The sequence below is a fragment of the Aythya fuligula genome, chromosome Z (assembly GCF_009819795.1).
Source record: "Aythya fuligula isolate bAytFul2 chromosome Z, bAytFul2.pri, whole genome shotgun sequence".
Classification (NCBI taxonomy): domain Eukaryota; kingdom Metazoa; phylum Chordata; class Aves; order Anseriformes; family Anatidae; genus Aythya; species Aythya fuligula.
In genome coordinates this window covers 73,851,167-73,870,020 of record NC_045593.1, presented here as the reverse complement: position 1 = coordinate 73,870,020, position 18,854 = coordinate 73,851,167, and the positions used below count along the sequence as shown (strand labels likewise).

At 43.9% G+C, this 18,854-nt stretch overlaps 1 protein-coding gene across 3 annotated transcripts in view; it reads left to right on the top strand.

Annotated features, from left to right (window-relative positions):
• Window positions 1–295: 295 nt before the first annotated feature.
• The window catches only part of MUSK (muscle associated receptor tyrosine kinase), a 48,215-nt gene continuing 29,656 nt past the window's right edge, over window positions 296–18,854 (top strand). For all 3 annotated transcript variants that reach the window (XM_032206141.1, XM_032206140.1, XM_032206139.1), the window contains exons 1-5: window positions 296–374; window positions 3,976–4,102; window positions 7,306–7,457; window positions 8,962–9,089; window positions 9,607–9,748. In XM_032206141.1, the coding sequence (XP_032062032.1) occupies window positions 296–374; window positions 3,976–4,102; window positions 7,306–7,457; window positions 8,962–9,089; window positions 9,607–9,748 (628 nt within the window). The remainder of the gene's footprint in view (window positions 375–3,975; window positions 4,103–7,305; window positions 7,458–8,961; window positions 9,090–9,606; window positions 9,749–18,854) is intronic.

Sequence of the window (18,854 nt, the reverse complement as noted above, 5' to 3'; positions counted from 1 at the left end):
CCCTGGAAATGTGCTCGCCCATTGTACTCCTCACTGTTTGCTTAGAAGGAATTCAGAAGGGATTTGCTTTCTCTTGTTTCACGAGCCCCACATTTCCACGCTGCCCGAAGTGGATACGCACCAGCTGGCCACGTCCATCACCACTGCCGGGACAGAGAATTCCTGATTATACTTAGAGTCACAGACTCGGCTCCGTCATTAGCGGGGGAGCACAGCTCGCACACTGCCATCCGAAATGCAGCTGGGGAGCTCCACTCACCTGGCCTGACAGCGCCAGACACTCTCCGGACCAAGGATGAAAGACCTGCTGGTGGTGCCCCTTGGGCACGTCCTCACCCTGGCAGCCCTCAGCCTGGCCGAGACACTTCAGAAAGGTTTGCTGGGAGGGTTTACACCCTGCTCTGCTCCTGCTGAGGGAGGTTTTGCAAAGGGGAAGGCATCTCTGTCAACGGTGGGGTGGGTAGTGTTCCCCCAAATGGGCAAAAATGTACTGGTTTTGTCTCTGTCTGGTGGTCACTTTGATGCTTTTTGGATAGCAGGGAGAAAAATTCATGTCTCTCACTGATTGCTGAGGAATAGCAGCGAGACCTATTGCATTGGGCAGTGGAGAGCTTTGGGTTCAGCGCGGGTGGGATGGACATGTCCTGTGTGGGCTCACACTGCTGGCGGGATGCAGTGCTGCTGAGACCAGGGCTGGTGCTGTCCCGCCTGCCTATGTCTGCCTGTGGGGTACACAGCTTGAAGATGACGCTTTAAGGTCTGTATAGGGCGTACGTATAAATACAAATAAGCAGCTTGTCTGTTGCATGCAGCAGGGTGTTACTACACCTAGTTTCTCTCCTGCACAGACATGCACACACATACCTTTAGCCAATGCATGAACTGAAAAATAATACGCTCAGAAAAGTCCCTGAGGTACAAAGGGGAACACTGTTTTTCTGGATTTGCCGTCTGGTAATGCTGTGGACAAAGGGATTGATTGCACACTGTCAGGAGACATTCTCAGCATGCCAGAAAATGCGCAGCTTCAGTAAAAAAAGGCAAAAAAACCCTACCTGAAGGAGGATATTGGTAGTCACCAGGTAGGCCCACATTGCTGCTCTCATCCAGGTGTACGGATGAGAAAACATAAATACAAACAACAAAGCTGGAAGTCAGGTTGGCCTAAAAATGGGGAAAAAAAAATATTTCCTTTTAATAAAAGCTTTTGAAATCAATATGTCAGCTTCTTTCCAAGGCAGTAACATACGTTGGCGTACCCCGCCGTTGTTCCAAGTGGTGATAGCGTGGGACCGGAGGGACAAGAAAACCAAAGAGGGAGGTGATTGCTTCCCACCCTGGCGGCACAGTGCAGTGAGGAGATAGGCATCTGTTCCTAAAACATCACGGGCAGCTGCATTGCCACGTCCCTGGAGAGAGGCTGTGTGTGCGAGTGCAGCCCAGGGGTACCCCACAGAGGCCCTGCTGGAAGCACCCCTGAGCATGGTTGTAGGCCAGAGGAGCCTGTGACGCTGCAGGGGAGGCTTTGTTGCCTCGGCGTCTCTTGTTTTAAAAGTGTGAATTCAGACACCAAACCAAATAACCTGGTGGCTTCTGGTGGGTGGGGGGCGGTGTGGGATTTGGCTTTCCCACAGGCCCCGTGACTGCCCTTTGGTTCATTTTGCTATCTTGGGTAACTACAGCTGACATCCAGAAAAATGGCACCAGAGCGGCTTTGCAGATGTATAGCTTAATTGATTTTCGGTGTTATCTAATCCCACATGGCTACCTAAAAATGTCAGAGAGCCCCAACGCACGCACACGGAAAGGTCAGGGGCCACTTCTATATACCGATAAATATATATTGTACTGTTTTGGTTTTATTTCCCTGCGTTAAAATCTGGTCGTAAAGGCGTCGTAAGTTTTGACTGCTCTCCTGAGAAGACTGAGAGCGACGCCAGTACCTGAGCTTTTCTGACGCCTCTTGTAAGGAGGCAGCACCTCGGCCATTTTGGGGCTCCCTTGCTGCAGGTTGACAAAATGGCGGTGCGCTCCACCGCTCCCTACGCCCTGAAGATACACCACGCCACACAACTTTTGGGTTTCTGTCCCACTCCCATCGCACAAAGTGAAAGGAGTACTGCCTTCGCCTTCCCTGCTGGCCCCACATTTTAATTTTAGGATAGGAAATGAAAAAGATGAAATGAGAAGATTGCACACTGCTGTTGTTATCACGGTCATTCTTCGAGGCCGTAGAGTTTAGGGTGGTAGGTGTAAAACAATGTTCCTTTTCTGTTTTTTACTACAGGTGATAAAGGGTTGTGAACAGTGCAAATCTAACTTTTTTATTCAAGTGGCCGTTCTCATTGTGACAATGCAATTATAAAACTGGTTGCTTTGAATTTTAGTTAATGTAAGAATTTACATTTCTCAGGGTTAAAAAAGCATCATTCCTAAGATCAAGGCATGTGGACAACAGCAATAAAAACATACAATATAAAATTAGATCATAAAACTCCATTTCAGTCAGGCTTAATTCCACCAAAACCTCATAAAGTCTGTCATGAAATAACAACATCTCCTTTGAAGTAGACAGGATAACCATCGGTGCAAGTTATTCTCCTAAAACAGCTGCCAGTTACAGGAAAATTTAGGCTTTCTGAAAATTTTCCACTTGGTTTTGCTAGAGTGGGATTCATCCGGGATGACATATAGATACTACTTCTATCTAGTGTGACCTAAAATGACCCAATAAATTGCAGCCTGTTACAATTTGAGACAGTGATCTCAAATAGTGAATCTGACAGAGATGTGTTTTAATTAACATTTAGATAGTATAATCATTAGTGCTACGTTAACTGTAGCTTTAAGATCTTTCTGTATAAGTACAGCAATTACCTGCTTTGCAATCTGAAGTCATATAATCTAGAAATGATTATTGAGACATGTTTGTTCTGATGACAGTTCAAAAGTGTCAGGACTTTTGCATAAACCTATTACTGGAAGTCCATAATTTTTTGCCCTAGCTTCATTCCAAATGAACACCAATGACAATCTAATTTTACCCCCATGATAATTAAAAAAGAATTAAGGTAAATGCTTTCTATTATTATCATTCACTTATACTGGAATTCCTTTTATTTAACCATTTTTTTAAAGAGGAAGGTTAAATTCGGTATTTTTTTTTTTCCTGTACCTAAATCTTGTTTTACTGAGGACAGTCAGCAGATACAGTATCGGAAGGATTTTCCTGTGAAAAAACAGACTGTATGCCAGATACTGCTACAGGAAGAAAGGAACAGGAAGATTCTTGCATCCGCTGAGCATTTGCAAGGTGGTGTTTCAGGGACATGATATGAAACTAGTTCATGTCAGCACAGCTGTCAATGAAATTCAGCCCAACAAATATTGGATGCATGTCCCTTGCAGCCATACATTAGAAGTCATTCATGTGTCTTGGGATGCAAAGGCTGCAATGCATACCATGAGCAGGGAGAGTGATTCACTAGGCATACCCTTTGATCCTTTGCAGTCCTGCTTGGAGACTTTTACCAGGGTGATGGAAAATGTTTCTAAAGATACATTCAAATAATGCATGATGACAGGTCTGCGATAATAAGTGTCAGACACAGCTATTGCACTTTTAACCCTGGTGCTACTTGGTTAGAAAAGGTGAGAAAAAGACAGGGTGTGCAGTAGTCATGCCATATATCTGGAAGAACTGATGGGCCTTTAAGAGTCTGGTTTTGGAAAAACTCCCATCTTGTATACCAGGGTGTCTTGTACCCTGTGGGGAAAGCAGAGGGGAAAATGCAAAGCATGCGGTCAATGACAGCAGACTGCAGGTAGCAAAGGCAGGCGGACCTCAGTTACAGCAAGCATGTGAAGGCTGCATGAAGCAAGGAGCCATCTGGTGACCTGCAGGGACACCTCTGACTTGGACACCTCCCTCTGGGGTCAGTGGGAGGTTTTCATATTTTCTTCTCCTTTGTGCAGCCCCCTTTATCAGCACTCCCCTGGAAACTGTGGACGCGCTGGTGGAGGACGTCGCCAAGTTCGTGTGCGTGGTGGAGTCGTACCCAGAGCCAGAGATCACATGGACACGCAACAGCATTCCCATCAGGTAGGGGGCCGCCTGGCCTGCTCCAGGGTCTCCTTCCGAAACATGTGGTGCTTTTTTTTCATGACAAAGGTGGCATTTGGAGGTGGGTCTGCGGTGGGGGAAGAGGTCTGTAATTATTAGTGAATCTGTGTTTCTTAAGGAGTGATAAGAGCACTCTGGGGACTGCTCAGGCATGTGGTTGGCAATAACAGAATGAGAAATCTGCTGTCAGTACTCAGGGCAGGGAGCCTGAGCTCTTGCTGTGCTATGTGCTTTCTTAAAGTGAATGTGAAAAGCCATTTTCTTGGCCACGTGGGCTTGTTTTCAGTGTATCTGTGTCGATAACAGTATTATGTGGCCTTGAATTTTCTCTGAATCTCAGCTCTGGTTATGTTTGAAGTATCTGTCCTTTGCAGCTTCACACTTTGAGTTGGAGACAGTCGGTTTCTGCTGTGAGTAATGCAAGGAATTTGTTCTTCAGCTGCTCATGGTGCAATTCTCTCTCTGTTCCTCAGTTTGCTCCTTTACAAAGGATGCCGTATAATATTTAAACGGAGCATCGTTGCCAGACTTGCTGCCTGAGTGTCTGCAGTGCGCTTGGAAACTGCACAAGAGGGGTTGTATCATGCCATTCTTTGCTTCTGCATCTCTGTGTTGTGAACTGCCAGATGTTAATGTCCAGGCATTGAAGTGCCTCTGAAAAAGGCAGCCTTGGAAACATGTTATGGAAGTTACTACCATTGCTGTAGCCCCGTTGCTGAAGACAGGCTCAAGCAAAGCAAACTGCACCCAGTCTTCCAACTCTGAAACCAATTCATTTTTTTTGAATTGCCAGATGGCTTCACATCAGTTTCTTCTTCTTGACTGCTGTTAGTGACTGTCTCTGTAATGGAAAATTACAGAATGATCTCTACATAACGCAGTTCTGTTCTCCAAGGCTGATCTCCATGTAATGCAGATAGTCACCTTCAGTATGGTTCCCCCTGTTGGGGTTGCAGACCAAGAGCACCCTTCAGCACAGTTCAGGAGACTCCAAACAAGCCATCAGCAGGAAGAAGTTTTGCTGCTAGGAAGCCCATTTTAGAATAGGAAAAGAAAAAAAAAAAAAAAAAAAAAAAAGATTTCTGCATGTATTGCCTTCAGAAATCTGATTTATTGCCTGCAACAGAACCTCATCAAAGCCCTGTTCCTAACACTTTTGATGTAGGGTGGAGGTCCAAGTTTCCACAGATGTTATTTCCACATTAGGTCACATTCCTCCAAATTCCTTTTCCATTCATGACACCATGCCTGAAAATCCAAACTGGCAGAGGAAGCCATTCATGCAGGACCATGGAGATGACAGGCCTTTTTAACCCCATGACCTTTAAAATTTCACTCTTCTGTTGTAGGATCATATGAAAAAATGTTAATTTTTGCCCCAGTCTGCACTTCCAGAAGCCCAACACACCTTTCTAAATCCATCCCATTTTCTCTGAGACACAACGGCTCAATAGCAAAATACCAATCAAAAAGCTCTCCTGGAGAGCCCAGCTGCTTCATTGCTTTCCCACATTTGAGACACCATTCTGAAGCAACATGAATAGCAACAACTACATCACTTTCCCAAATCAGTGCTGGCATTAATAGTTGGTGCTAGTGAATACACAAGCTTGGGCCAAAGACAAGGCAATATCTATCTTTGTTATTTTCCAAAAACGTGGATGAAAGTATTTCACAATAGCAAAAGATCAGATCAGTGGACTTTTTTCTTTTTTTTTCTGGAAAAAAGTATAAATATATTTATGTGTGTGTATCTGTCAGACTTCAAAGGGGCCAACTACAGCAAGCAATAAATAACTGATAGTTATTTTACTTATGACATTTTCTTCTGTTGCCAAGGTCCAAGCACCCCGAACAGACAGCTCAGCTAACCTTCAAAACAATGCAGTGTGTAAACATTCGGCTTCAACGGGAGTAGTGCCAGGACAGAGGCTATTGTCAGCACTATTTTTCTGGAAGCTCCTTTACATGTTCCTTTTGGTGTCAAAACTTGTGCAAGTAGCCTGGTGTGTCCTGGGCTGACCTCAGCCTGTAACACGGCGAGTGGCACACGCAGACTATGCAGTAGCTGGTGTTTATGTTTTTCAGCAGTGAAAGATGAAAGGGGACATACTTAGGCTTCAGGTATTTTATTTGTGACAGCTTGGGAGACAGTCCTCTAGTGATTTTGCTACTACTTGTTGGAGTGAATTGCATGAAAGTCCTTCCAAAAAACAGTGACGGTGTGAAAGTCAAACATGGAGGAACTTATGAAATATTATGCAGATTTTCTTCCTCTAAGGTTTTACTGTATTTTTCCAGTTTTGCAACGAAAATCAGAGAGCAGTCCTCTGCTTTCTCACCATCTGTGCTTCTCTCTCTCTCTCTCCCTAACATGCACATGCACACACAGCATATTCTCATTTAGAATTTGTCTTTGATCTGTAGATTTCTCTGCAAAATCCCGTACCTTTGCTGATCAGACTTCAAGGCTTTTCTGGACTTCTCAGAAGTCCCCAGGTTAAATCCTGCTGTCATTAAATTATAGCTATCCTTACATCTTCTAATCTTTAGATGGATTATTTTCTTCAGTACATTTCTTTCTTTCTCTCTCTCTCTCTTTTTTTTTTTTTTTTTTTTTTCCTCCATAACAACAACACTTCTATAGTTTCAAACAAATAAGCAAAAATGCTCCCAGACACAAAATAGACGGAGATAAAAATGCTTGGGTTTTGGTTGCTGTCTTTTCTTTTTCACAAACAATCAAAATATTGCCAGAAAATCATACCTTTCACGGAAAACAAAAATTCTGAAGAAAGTTTCTTTAAAAAGCTTCAGCCACAGCCATTTCCTGCACAGGCAGTCCTTCCTTGCACTGGGTGATTGTACCTAAAACAGGACCCACCTGGATTAAGGTTACTTGTGCCAGATAGGGTGCCAGAGAGTGAGCCCTCCTTGCTTTCCCAGACATCTGCTGGAGGCAGCATCGACACCATGCTGGTGTCCATCAGGAGCTGCATGGCCGAGCGAGGACCAAACCAATTATTAAGCCCCGTCTTGATGTTCTCAGTGCTTTTATTTGTCTGTATTTGTCTGCAAATTATTTTTATTTGTCTGTAAATGGGAGGTACAACTTTGTGGTGCCACCGGTCTGTGGACACAGGTGCAGTGCCCTCTCCAACCACCCATGCTGTGCCCCGCAGGCTGTTCGACACCCGGTACAGCATACAGAGGAACGGGCAGCTCCTGACCATCCTCAGCGTGGAGGACAGCGACGATGGGGTGTATTGCTGCACGGCAGACAACGGGGTCGGCGTGGCCGCCCAGAGCTGTGGGGCTCTGCAAGTGAAGATGCGTAAGTGGGAAGGCAGCGGAGCTGACAGCAATATCTCCTCGCCAGGATTATCTGACTGTGGTGCTCGGCCTCTGGTTTGGGGGAAAAATTGCAGTTCTTGTGCCTTAAAATATAAATTCACCTAAAGATGAGGATGAGACAGCTGGCAGCAGGGGAAGGCACAGTGTGAGGGTGCAGCTGAGAGCCCGAGCAGAGCTCAGGGTGACCCACCTTCCACGAAGGGCTGTGCATGAGCCTGGCCAGCTGCAGGCCCCTGGGGAAAGACATGGCATGTCACACCATGTCTTTGGGACGTGCCATCCGTGGCACTTTGAATGGCACCAGAACTGTTTGTGTAGCAGGGGATTAAAAAAAAAAATAATTCTTTGTTGAACGCCTGTTGAACAAAACTTGTAAAAGCAGCACAGCTTGATAGATTGGCCCTTTGTTGCAACACTGCTTAAATCCCCTGTGAATTTTAGACACCAGATGTCACCAATCAGATCTGTGGCTAAGGATGGTAAAAGCGAGTACACACTGTTCAGATGTTCTTAAGTGAAGTCTTGAAAGGTCTGGAGCATCATTGTGTAAATCTCATCATCCCCTTTGGGGAGCAGGGGCCTGGTTTTTGCCAAAGGCCATGCACGCTTTGGGCCTGGTCAAGCTGAACTCACGTGACTGTGTTCATTTACACAAATGATGAACCCTCCACAGAGGAGGGCTGAAACACCTGTTTGTATAAAAGGGCTTGTTTGTGCTTGTGAGCCTGATGCTCTGGATTGGGCGGTCCTGAGGCTCTCAGCCCCCAGTCGCCTGCAGGCAGGTATTGCTCTTTGAAATATGATTTTCTGCTGGTATGGTAGTGCTCCAGAGAAGCAAAACTCAGATCTCCCAAAATGCTGAGGTGGAGATCTTTTTTACTGTAAACACAGTCTCTTTGGGTAAAAGAAATTTAAATTTGCCCCACGTTAACTTAAAGGGAGTTTTATTTTTTTTTTTTCCTCTCTGTAAGGATCCTTTCTGCTTTTTACTGGCATGGTCATTAATTCTTCAGTTAGCAACATTGAGTTTACATGCCCTTCTTGGTGACCTAGAGACAATGTCAAATTAAAACCATTTCAAAACCAATTCACCCCATATATGAGCTTTCACACAAGGCATTGTTTATGCTGAAAAAATGTCAAAACCTGGAATGCAAACATTCTTCAATATTGGAAATACTTTTATCTGGATCTGGATTTCAGCCCAGACCCTAATTCAAATGACTGTCAAACTCCACTCCTGAAAACAAATGACCCATGCAAGATAGGTGCTTTTGAGTCCATATACTGACACTCTGAATGCTCCACTTAAGAAAGCTTTTGCTTGTCAAAGCAGCTCATGCCCTACCAAGGCCTGTCTGTCCTTTAGCTACAGCAATATACAGAGAAAGCAATAAGAGATTTTGTTGACATTTCTGAATTTGACCTATTCTTGTATCTCTTACCTTCAGTTCAAGTTTAATTTTTGCCTTTTCAAATTTTAGGACCAAAAATAACCCGGCCACCTCTGAATGTGGAAATCATAGAAGGGTTAAAGGCTGTTCTTCCATGCACAACAATGGGAAATCCAAAACCTTCTGTTTCATGGATCAAAGGAGAAACCGTTGTAAAGGTGAATAGAGAATGAAATTTCAGTATTGCTGGCTATTTGCTAAAGGTACTGTGATAAAATATTATCATAACTTGCAGCTTTTCCAAATTCTACTTGCTGGGAAGAAAGCATTTGGAAAATACTTGGCTCATCTCATAAATGCCAGCATTCACCATAATTCTGTCTATAAACAAAATATTTTCAGCGTCTATATTTTACATTACTTTTATTACTACTAAGCATGGCCAAATGCTGCAAAATACATTTGTGAGTATTTTCATAAATAAGATCTAGGGAGCAGCTTGGCTAAGATTGAGGGCCCTATGAAAGCTGTAATTTACTGGTCTGCAAAAATAAGCACGGGCCAGTATATTGTAACAGTGCTGAGCGGGAAGAACTGTCCCCAAATTCTTCAGTTGCAGGGCAGCACAAATCATTTTTATGCACACAAGCCCAACCTTTGCAAGTGGACATTTGGTGCTGTTTGTGGACAGGATGTACGTAAAGCCCTCACCTCGGTCCCTTCTTCCTCTGCCAGGAGAATGCTCGCATTGCTGTTCTGGACTCGGGGAATTTAAGGATCCACAATGTTCAGAGAGAAGATGCGGGGCAGTATCGGTGTGTAGCCAAAAACAGCCTCGGCACAGCCTATTCGAAACCTGCGACAGTGGTCGTGGAAGGTGAGTAGAGCTTGCACCGGGATCCAGCTCTTTGCACTGACCTTGCAAGCATACACAATTAACTTGTATGAAGCTGAAGTACCAGCTTGATGTGGACAAAATCACCCTAGGGTGACTCAAGAGGCAGAAGAAGGGAAAGGAAAGGAAATTACAGTGAGAAACAGGAAGTTTGTCCATTGCTGGTGGATGGTGAAAGAGTCATTGGCTATGGCTGCTGTGGCTCTGGTGGGAAATTTGCCTGAGTAGGGACTCCAAAATCTGTCTACTGATTTTCCCTTTGGACTGAAGCTTTCCAAGAGGGCAGCTTGTTTCTTGTTTGGAAGGTCTCACCAGAACTGTCATGGGTTATACACTATGGCTTGTGGATTGAACTAGTAGGAAGCTGATGGCTCTGGAAACTGGCTGCAAGGAACCTGGTTGGAGTCAGCTGCAGCTCCAAACGGTGCAGCTTTATGTGTGTGTCCCTTCCATTTCCCTCTGATTTTCCATCTGAATTGGTTGATTCTTCACCTAAACAGAGCTGTTCTTTTTGAGGACTTACACATTTTCTGCCCGCTAAACTGAACACCAGATTGATTTTTCAGTTTCTGGTCTTTATGTGCTCAGTATCCTTATTTTGTTTACGGAAGATGTTTGCTCTCTGGTATAAATCATAGCCAGTTTCATAGTGCTGAGACCAATGGATGGCAGGGGCAACCAAATGTAGGCAATGAAGCATTCATGGTTCCTGGATCCTGAAAGAGAAGTTGGGTTAAGCAAAGTTTTGCAGAGTGGGAAGAGGAATGACCAAGTCAGTAGATGAACTCTTTTTTGTTTCATTTTCAGAATGAAATAATGCAAAAAGTGAAGAGAAGGTCTGTTTGCCTAACAAGCTTCAAAAGATTGTTATGGTTACATTTGGCCCGAGACTATCAGAGGTTATTCAGGGCACAATCCCGTTTCTAAAAGGACCATTGACATTCTTCTGGAAGGAGGGTCAGGTGTATTAGATCTGTCTACAAATTACTGTAGACTTGCTGTTTTCCTAAAGAATGCATTCATTTTCCTTTCTTTTTCTAATATTTACATGTACAGACTTCAAGTATGTTCGAAATTCCTTAAATAGCTAAATACAGGAAGGTAGCTGTTCCTAATCTAGATTCAGGACTGTGTTTCTTCCCAGCTCAGAGTGATGAGGCAGGCAGACGGTACTCAGGTGTGGCTCAGTACAGCCTTGGACCTAGGTTCTGATTTGGCTCCACTGCTGAGGGAGTGGCCGAAAACTAATCAAGAAATGACTAAGGAAATTGCTCATTGCCATGCTGGTAGGCCCCCCAGTTCCATGCAGAAGAGCCACAGGCACTAGGGCTTTATTGCTTGGATCTGCTAGACTGGGTAAGGGAATCTTAAAGTGGGCTGGAACTGCACCGAAATATGGCCTGTGAAGGTTGATACCTTGTTTTGTCCCTGTCTCCAGAATTATACAGACGAATGTTAATTCAAGGAAAGGTAAATTAATCCCCCAAATATCCTACTTGCAAAGGAGAGTCTGTGTGTGCTCTTTTTAAAAGGAAAAAGATTAGTTCTTAATTAATCAATGGCATCTCAGTGCTCCCGTACAACCTATCCCTTCATGTTCCCTCCATGTGTTGTGTTCACAAAGCAATGCTGTTCTCTGGGCTCGCCTTGGTTTTTCTGGTAGGGCACCCATATAATACACCTTGTTTCAGGCTACCACCCAAACTAGACTGATGCATGTTTGTTTTACTTTTTTGGCTCCCAAAATCCAAAGGTAATAATCCTGACTACAGCTTACTGTGTACACAGATCTCTTCCCCTCACGGTATTTTGGATCAACTCTCATGAATATTTAAAATACAGACCTACTCACATAACCGTGTATGCATGCGTGTGCACACACACATGCTCAACCCCTTGCACACCTCTTTTATAGGCTGGCTCACCCAGGTTATCATTATTTTTAGTATTCCTTCCTTTATACCCCCTTAGCATCAGCATGTTAAAATAGATCCATGTCAATAATAAATTAAAACAACTCAATGCAGGAAAATCACAGTTCAGTTGGCCTTCTCTGAGCATTCATTAGGGCCCTGTTTTCATAAAACTTAGGAAAACACACTGTTTTCTGCTTCTCTGTAATAGCGCTACAACACTTTTCCTTAAAACTTGCTGTTACCACTCACTGGAGTTACCACCCTGCATAGTGTGGCTTAATATTAAAATAAAATGACTTACATGGCTTGTTAACTATGACTATTTAATCCTGAAGCAAATGCCCATTCAAAGAACTGCGCAAATATTTACACCTAGCTAAATCAAGATCAGGCGGGCCCTGATTTCTGAAAGAAGTTTCTAATTTTCTGTTGTGAGCTTCCATTTTAATGAGTTCAGCTCTAGTCCTGCAATTAGTTCAAAGTGTGGAGGCATCCAGCTTTGGCAAGGCACCCTCTGTGATCACAGGTACACTCTGACATGCTTTTAAACGACTTGGTGAAGCAGTGCCCAGAAACAGCAGCGAGTCTCACATATATGAGACCCTCTGCGCTGGGTCCACCAGCTCAAACAGCTGATGACAGCCTTGGCCCCCGTGTTTGCACTGGTGAGGTGCCTTGCAGTCCTGCTTCTTGGCTGGTTTCTGCAGCCCAGGGCAAAACAGCATGAAAAATGCTACTGTTTTGATTTCCCAGATTGTTCTTCTCTCCATGAGGTTTTTCCTCAACCTTTGCAGTACTGGCTTCTATTTATTACTTTTAAAGCAAAGTGGAAATACTTTGAAAGCTTTGTTATTTTCAAAGTGAAGTGTAAATAACTTGAGCAATGGTTTTAGGGGAAATTTCTGGTGTGGCTCTGGTCACAAAATGGAAGGCAGTGAAGGGTTTTCTTAGGGGAACTGATCTTTTGGTTGCTTCTGATGTCAGCCAGGGACTGGGAGGGAGGCGAGGGTCCTCTGCACTCTTCCTGATCCCAGCAGCCTGCTCCCTCTCCTGGAGTGGGCTTCGGGCCCCTACATTCATGTGACGAACCAGTGAACTCTCATCATTTAATGAGCCTTCATACCCAGAACTGGGTCAGGATTTTAATTGAAAGGGTTGAAAAAGCCTGTCCATTCAGACTTTTTTTTTTTTTTTTTTTTTTTTTTTTTCTTTTTCCCTCCTTTTGCTCCAAGTTCAGGGCAAACCCATGTGCATTTGGACAAGTGATGGTGAAATGTTTTCTCTCCTTAAAAGGCAAAATCCATTAGGGGCAGAAACATGAGGACAACAGAGGTGGCTGCTGACAGCAGTGAGTGGGCAGGGGAGGAGGGGACCATGGAAGCCTTCTCCACAGCACTCTGCAAAGCAAAAGAAATGAACAATGGCCTGTTTGCTGGCCCTGTTAAAATTGGCATGTGAGGATGAATTCCTGTTGCTCACGTACATTTGGTGGTGGCTACAAGAGGTAACATGTCCACTGAGATAGAGGAGCGATATTATCATCTCGGCCGCTTGCCAAGAAATGTGTTTTTAATTTCCTGGAGACAGCATTTCTGGCCAGCAGTTTTGTATTCATTTTCTAACTTAATCATTTTTCTAACTAGCAGTTTAATCGCTGCATTATCTGTTTTGATAACGAGCACTTCTGCTAACCCTGGAGTAGAAGAGCATTTATATACTGCAGTATATAAATGAAGTAGTAGCTTGCCAAAGGACAGGTCAATATTTATACAAATTTCCTGTTGATTGCTGTACCAATGAATAAAATGATTCTGTGGCCGAAAGGTTGCTGGATGAATTCAGGATTCAGGGCTGTGGTAGTACAGAAGTTTTCACTTGCTTATGTGACTCGCAGTTCCTTCACATATTCAGAGGATGAACCTTATTGACAAGATGTTGGCTGAAATAGCTAAGGGGTTTTATCCAGCTTTACCAAACGATCTCTGCTGTGGAAATAAATAGGAGAACAGCTATTGCCTTCAGCAACGTTGAGAGTTGTCCTCAAGTGCAGAAATTCCCACTGATGTCAATGAAAGCTAAAGGCAGGGTGCAGTCTTAGGCTGTGCCAAGAATGTATTTCTTGGCCCTTGTTGGAGCATTTGACATCTGTGGGGTCTGCATGGTAGGCAACATTAGTGAGACGTCCATGGTTTTTCCCTTCATGTACTGCACAGCTGTAACACACGCTGCAGAGCAGGAGGAATTTTCAGTTTTCATTGGTATTTGCTGTGACATTGATCCAGGCCATAAATAGGACCAGTCCAACAAAAGCTATGTGAGGGCTCATCAGGTTCAGCTTCTGGGCTTACTGCCTAAAACTGCACACCCTCTGCAGTCCACATGGCTTGCCATGTGTAACAATGATATTCTCCATACCCATTGTGGATAAATTGCATGTCACTGAAAGGATAAATTTAAAGCTACAAGCTCTTGACCAGTGAGAGGCATGAGATTATTTCCATTTGGGCACACTTGTCAAACAGAGAGGGAAGCTGCATTTTTTCACTTTTATTTTTATTTTTATTTATTTATTTATTTTTTATTTTATTAACACATGGAATAAATTCCTCCAAATGGTTTTGCTTTACTGTCTTGCAGTCTTTTTCAGCTGTGGTGCTTATAACCATTATTCAAAGTATATATAATTCCTGCATCAATTAAGAAGCCTGTATGGCAGAACAGCAGGGAAACTATACATTTTGTGATGAGTTACAGGCCAGTTGATCTGGCTCTGTGTTCTGGCAGTTTTTTGCTCTGTTTGGGAGAATGCTTACTGTTCTCCTTGGGAGAAGCAAAGTGTCACTTCATGAATAGGTAGAGAGGACTTCTCTCCTGCATGGTCTCCATTCTTAAAAGCAAAAGTTTCAAAACAAAATTGAAAAGTTGACCATGAATTATGTGCAGTTTAGAAGGAACAACTGTTTTTAGAAAAGGTGTAAAAATATAAACCAGATGCTTCTGTAACAGGCTAATTTATTTCTACAGCACCAACTGTGGAAAGAGCATCTTCTGGAAGCGAATGGTGTCACTGACTTTAAAATGTGCAAAGGCTTGTGGTGGATTATATACTGACTGAATTCAAGGTTGAGTGCTCTGTGGAGAGGTGTCCATCCATTCGTACAGCAGCATGCATGTGGAACTCAGGTCTTGTAGGAAGGTGATATTGGTTCAGTTAGTTTTTTATCCTGGCATAGTGTTTTTTTTTTGTTTTTTTTTTTTTTTTTTTTTTTTTGTGTGTGTGTGTGTGTGCATAATTTCTGAAAAAAAAAAAAAAGAAAAAGAAAAAGAAAAAATGTTTTAAGGTTTTTCTTCTCCTGAAGGTGAGCAAACCTTCCTTACCTTCCTGTAGTGCCTCTCTAGGTGTTGTACCCAGCTACTGAAACCTCCGTTATTCCCAGTTTGCTCAGTGATGCCTTTTCAGTTTGATACCCTGAATAGAAAGGAAAAAGGTCATAAATTCATGGACTGTCATGTAAAAGGAAAGATCACATGGGTGGCTCTGGTGGTTGTATACTGAGTTAGATGTACCTCCATCTTGTGATTTGTGTGAAGTTGATGTTGATCTCCAGCCTGTGGCACCAGAGAGTCATGGATTTTTGGAGTTTTGGAGTATACTGTGTGATGAGGTTTAGTTTTTGAAGTCATCACTGCACAAAGGCAAGTCTAGAAATCAACAACCTTAAATCTATCAAGAGAGAAAGGAAGAAAGAAACAACAAAAAATAGCTAGAACAAGTGCAAGAATATCCAGTGTGCTTGTCAGGAAACTAACTGTATCCTCCAGAGTCTTCATGATATTTTTGGATCTAATCTTTACAGCTTCCAGTTGGCATTGATTGAGGGCTACCGATCCTTTATCCAGGCAGTCTCCTTCATCCCTCTTTTGAAATGTTCCTACACAAAATGAAATGAATCAAGAGCAGAAGCGATGCTCCTCAGGCTACCCTGACTTAGATATTTGTTTTTGTGTTCTAGCTCTGGTAGATAGAAGTCTTTTCCTGCCCGCAGCTTATTGCTTATTACTAGCTACTAAAATAATACTCTGCCACAGGCCACAAAAATGTTCCCCTATAAGCCACTTGTGAGAGCTGCCTGAGCCTTAAAAATAGGAAGGTCTTCCTTGGAGAATCATCCCTTCAAAGGGAAGGATCTACTAGAGCATGTGTAGACTCAGTCTAGATTTTTTTTTTTTAATTGTTTAATTATTGGGCACAGTGAGGGGACAGCAGTGTATGTGCCAGCAGAAAGCAGTTCCTTGGCTATATATTTAACAGGCTGCCCTCAGTAAGTGTAACACACTAGATTCCTTTAGCTGTTTTGTGCATCTCTTCTGTAGCCTTGGGACAAATTTGCATCACCTGTAAATCAGCAGATGAAAAAGTTACATCGTATTTCACGTCACAGGAACGAAAATGTGCATTTAGTCTAAAGGACCCCTCAATTCAGAGGGACCACAGTCTGGAGATGGGTTTGATTTTAGATGAGAACTGACTCTGGATGTGCTGTCCAGAAAGCTTTCTACACTTTTGTGTCGACACTTCTGCGCTTGGGTCAGAGGAGACAGAAAAGGGAGGTACCAAGATATGACCTCAGCAGCCGGCTGGGACATTTCAGGTGAGGTGGAAGTCGACCCATTGCCAAGAAGCAGACTGACAGTGCAGAGCTGACATTTTGTACTTCAACACTGGGCTCAGTTTCCCCAGGGAAGCTCTGATACTGATAGGGAGAAGGAGCAGGCAGGGTCCCGTGGCAGTAAATGGGGAATACTGCAGGTCATTGTTAGCACTGCGAAGGGTCTGGGGGGAGGGAGCACTGCAGGGAAAGAAAACAGAACCCAGCTGGCCTCTAATTGCACCAGAGTAATTGTCTGGCCTCAGCGGGGTAGCGTGGGTGTAACTGAAAGCCCAGAATATCCCATTAAACCTCCTCCTGCCTGCTGCAGTCACCGTCGTCATCCTGAGGTTCTCAGATGCTGCAGATACGACCATAGCCCTAATTACAGGGTAACGGGGCAAGCCACAGGAGAAAGAAAACAGCCACAGACCTTCTGGAAAGGAACACGCAAGCACGAACCATTCAGCGTGCTCCTACTCTGGTGTGGTGTGGGCTCAAGGTGTCTCCCACCTGCCTCCCAGTACCTTCCAGTACCTCCCAGTGACTGTCAGTGGCCTCCTCCGTGGAGGAGATGCAAGGCAGGCTTCCTAGGAGCATTTGGTTTTAACAAGTAATGTACCAGCAATCCTTCTTTAATGGGCTGTTTCCTTCTGCAAAAACCTCTCTCTCCTAACAGCAGACCTCTGAAGGACACTTTAAAGATACATCAGTTTCTCATATAATGGCATGAATTGTGTTTTAATGAAAAAAATTAAAAAAAAAAAATCCCTCTATTCTGCAGGCTGTGTTGGGTAGCTGGGAAGCACGCGCTTCCTGCACAACAAGGAGAGTCAAGGACAGAGAATATCCACAGCTGCCAGGTAAAGGGGGGCAGAGCAAACAGAGACGATTGTCCTGAAGTGACTGTCTTTTCAAAATGAGATAACAAAACACAGCTGAAGATACAGAAAGGAAGGTTTTCCAGGCAGTATGGAAATTTTGTAGGATCTAGTTAAATATCTACTTCTGATAACGTGCCTGTGGGCCAGTATCCCTTTTACTCAAGGCTGTTGCCCCCTGTCTCCCAAGGACCTCTCCCACCTTTCTCATTCAGGGAGCCTTGTGGGAGATGAACGCACTAACTTTTTTTTTCCCACTATAACTGACTCTTCCAGATAGTGCAGCACTAGATTTTGGTCCTAGCCAATTCTAGAGTGTTCTAGTTTTATTTTTAGGGTGCCTAGGGTATGAAACAGTGTGCCGGCTGTTGTACTGCTGTGCAGAAATGGTCCCTGCACATCCCCCAGACTGAATGCAGTTCCTTCTGGAAAGGACATCTCAGACTCAAAGATAAGGAACAAGGATAGATCTCTGTATTTGGAGGATCCATTAGAGTTTTCAGCATTGAAACCCAAACAGATGTGAGAGGGAGAGTGCTAGGATCATAAACACCACGGATGAGGTGAGCAGGCCATTTGCTGCTACCCGCAAACAAGAAGCATCCTAGCAGCCAGCATGAGCAGCACTTTAAGACAGACAAAAGGAAGTACTTTTCACATGGCATGCAATTAAATTTATGGCACTGCTGTTACCCGCCGGTGGAGACCAGATGTCAGGACGCTGCAGGGCTTATCTCAGCTTTGGGTATCCCAGCAGTGCCTGTCATTGCCTGCTGCAGGAAGACTTTTTTGTTTTGCCATGGAACTGCCCGAGGTGATCCCACTAGTTGTTCCGGAAAGGCAAGCACCTCTTTCCCTCTCTGGACTGGTGTCCAACACAAATGGGTGGACAGAAGAGCTGCTGTCTGATTCAGGAGACCAGCAACTTCTGTTCTGGTCTTGCAGGCGGCAGCGGGTAACGGCAGAGTTAAATGGCGCGTGGTGTGTCTCGATATGGTGGAAAGCCAGATCATGGAGAGATCTGGAAGGGTCTTTCCTTCAGAGAAACCAAACACATCTATAAGACGAGTACTGACATGAAAAGAATTTCCTCATTCATTTCCTTGGGAAGTAATTTGAACACATTATCCCCGCTTGTCCTTGAATCTGGTGTTTGCTCTGTATATAGAAAAGAACACTTGTACAGAACAGGTTTTATATAGTTACACAGGATATAAGCTATCTATTTACATTTTACTCCTCGTTATTATAGCTTTGCATATTTGAATGGTCTGCTTCTAGGATTCCAGAGACATCCACATGCGATGCAAAGTCTTTCAGAGATGAGAAGTTCCTGTGCCGGCCAGTGCATTTAACGTTCAGTGAGTCCTTCTGCTGATGCAAATTGTCCCACTATCCATAAATCTTGGCGCTCACCCTAGAATAAGGTTACCTTGGAAAGCTATTGCCTTGCTAAGAAAAACTTGCTTTGATATTAGATACCAGAGCTGAGAGTCTGAAGGCATATGCTTCAGGATGGAGATGTGGTGGTTTCCTCCACCTCCCTGCCATGCACATCTCAAATTGTCCTGGCCGTCCACCTCATGGGGTTGTTGTACAGCCTCAGGCCCAAGGTTGCACGTCTGTACATTGCTGTGCTGCC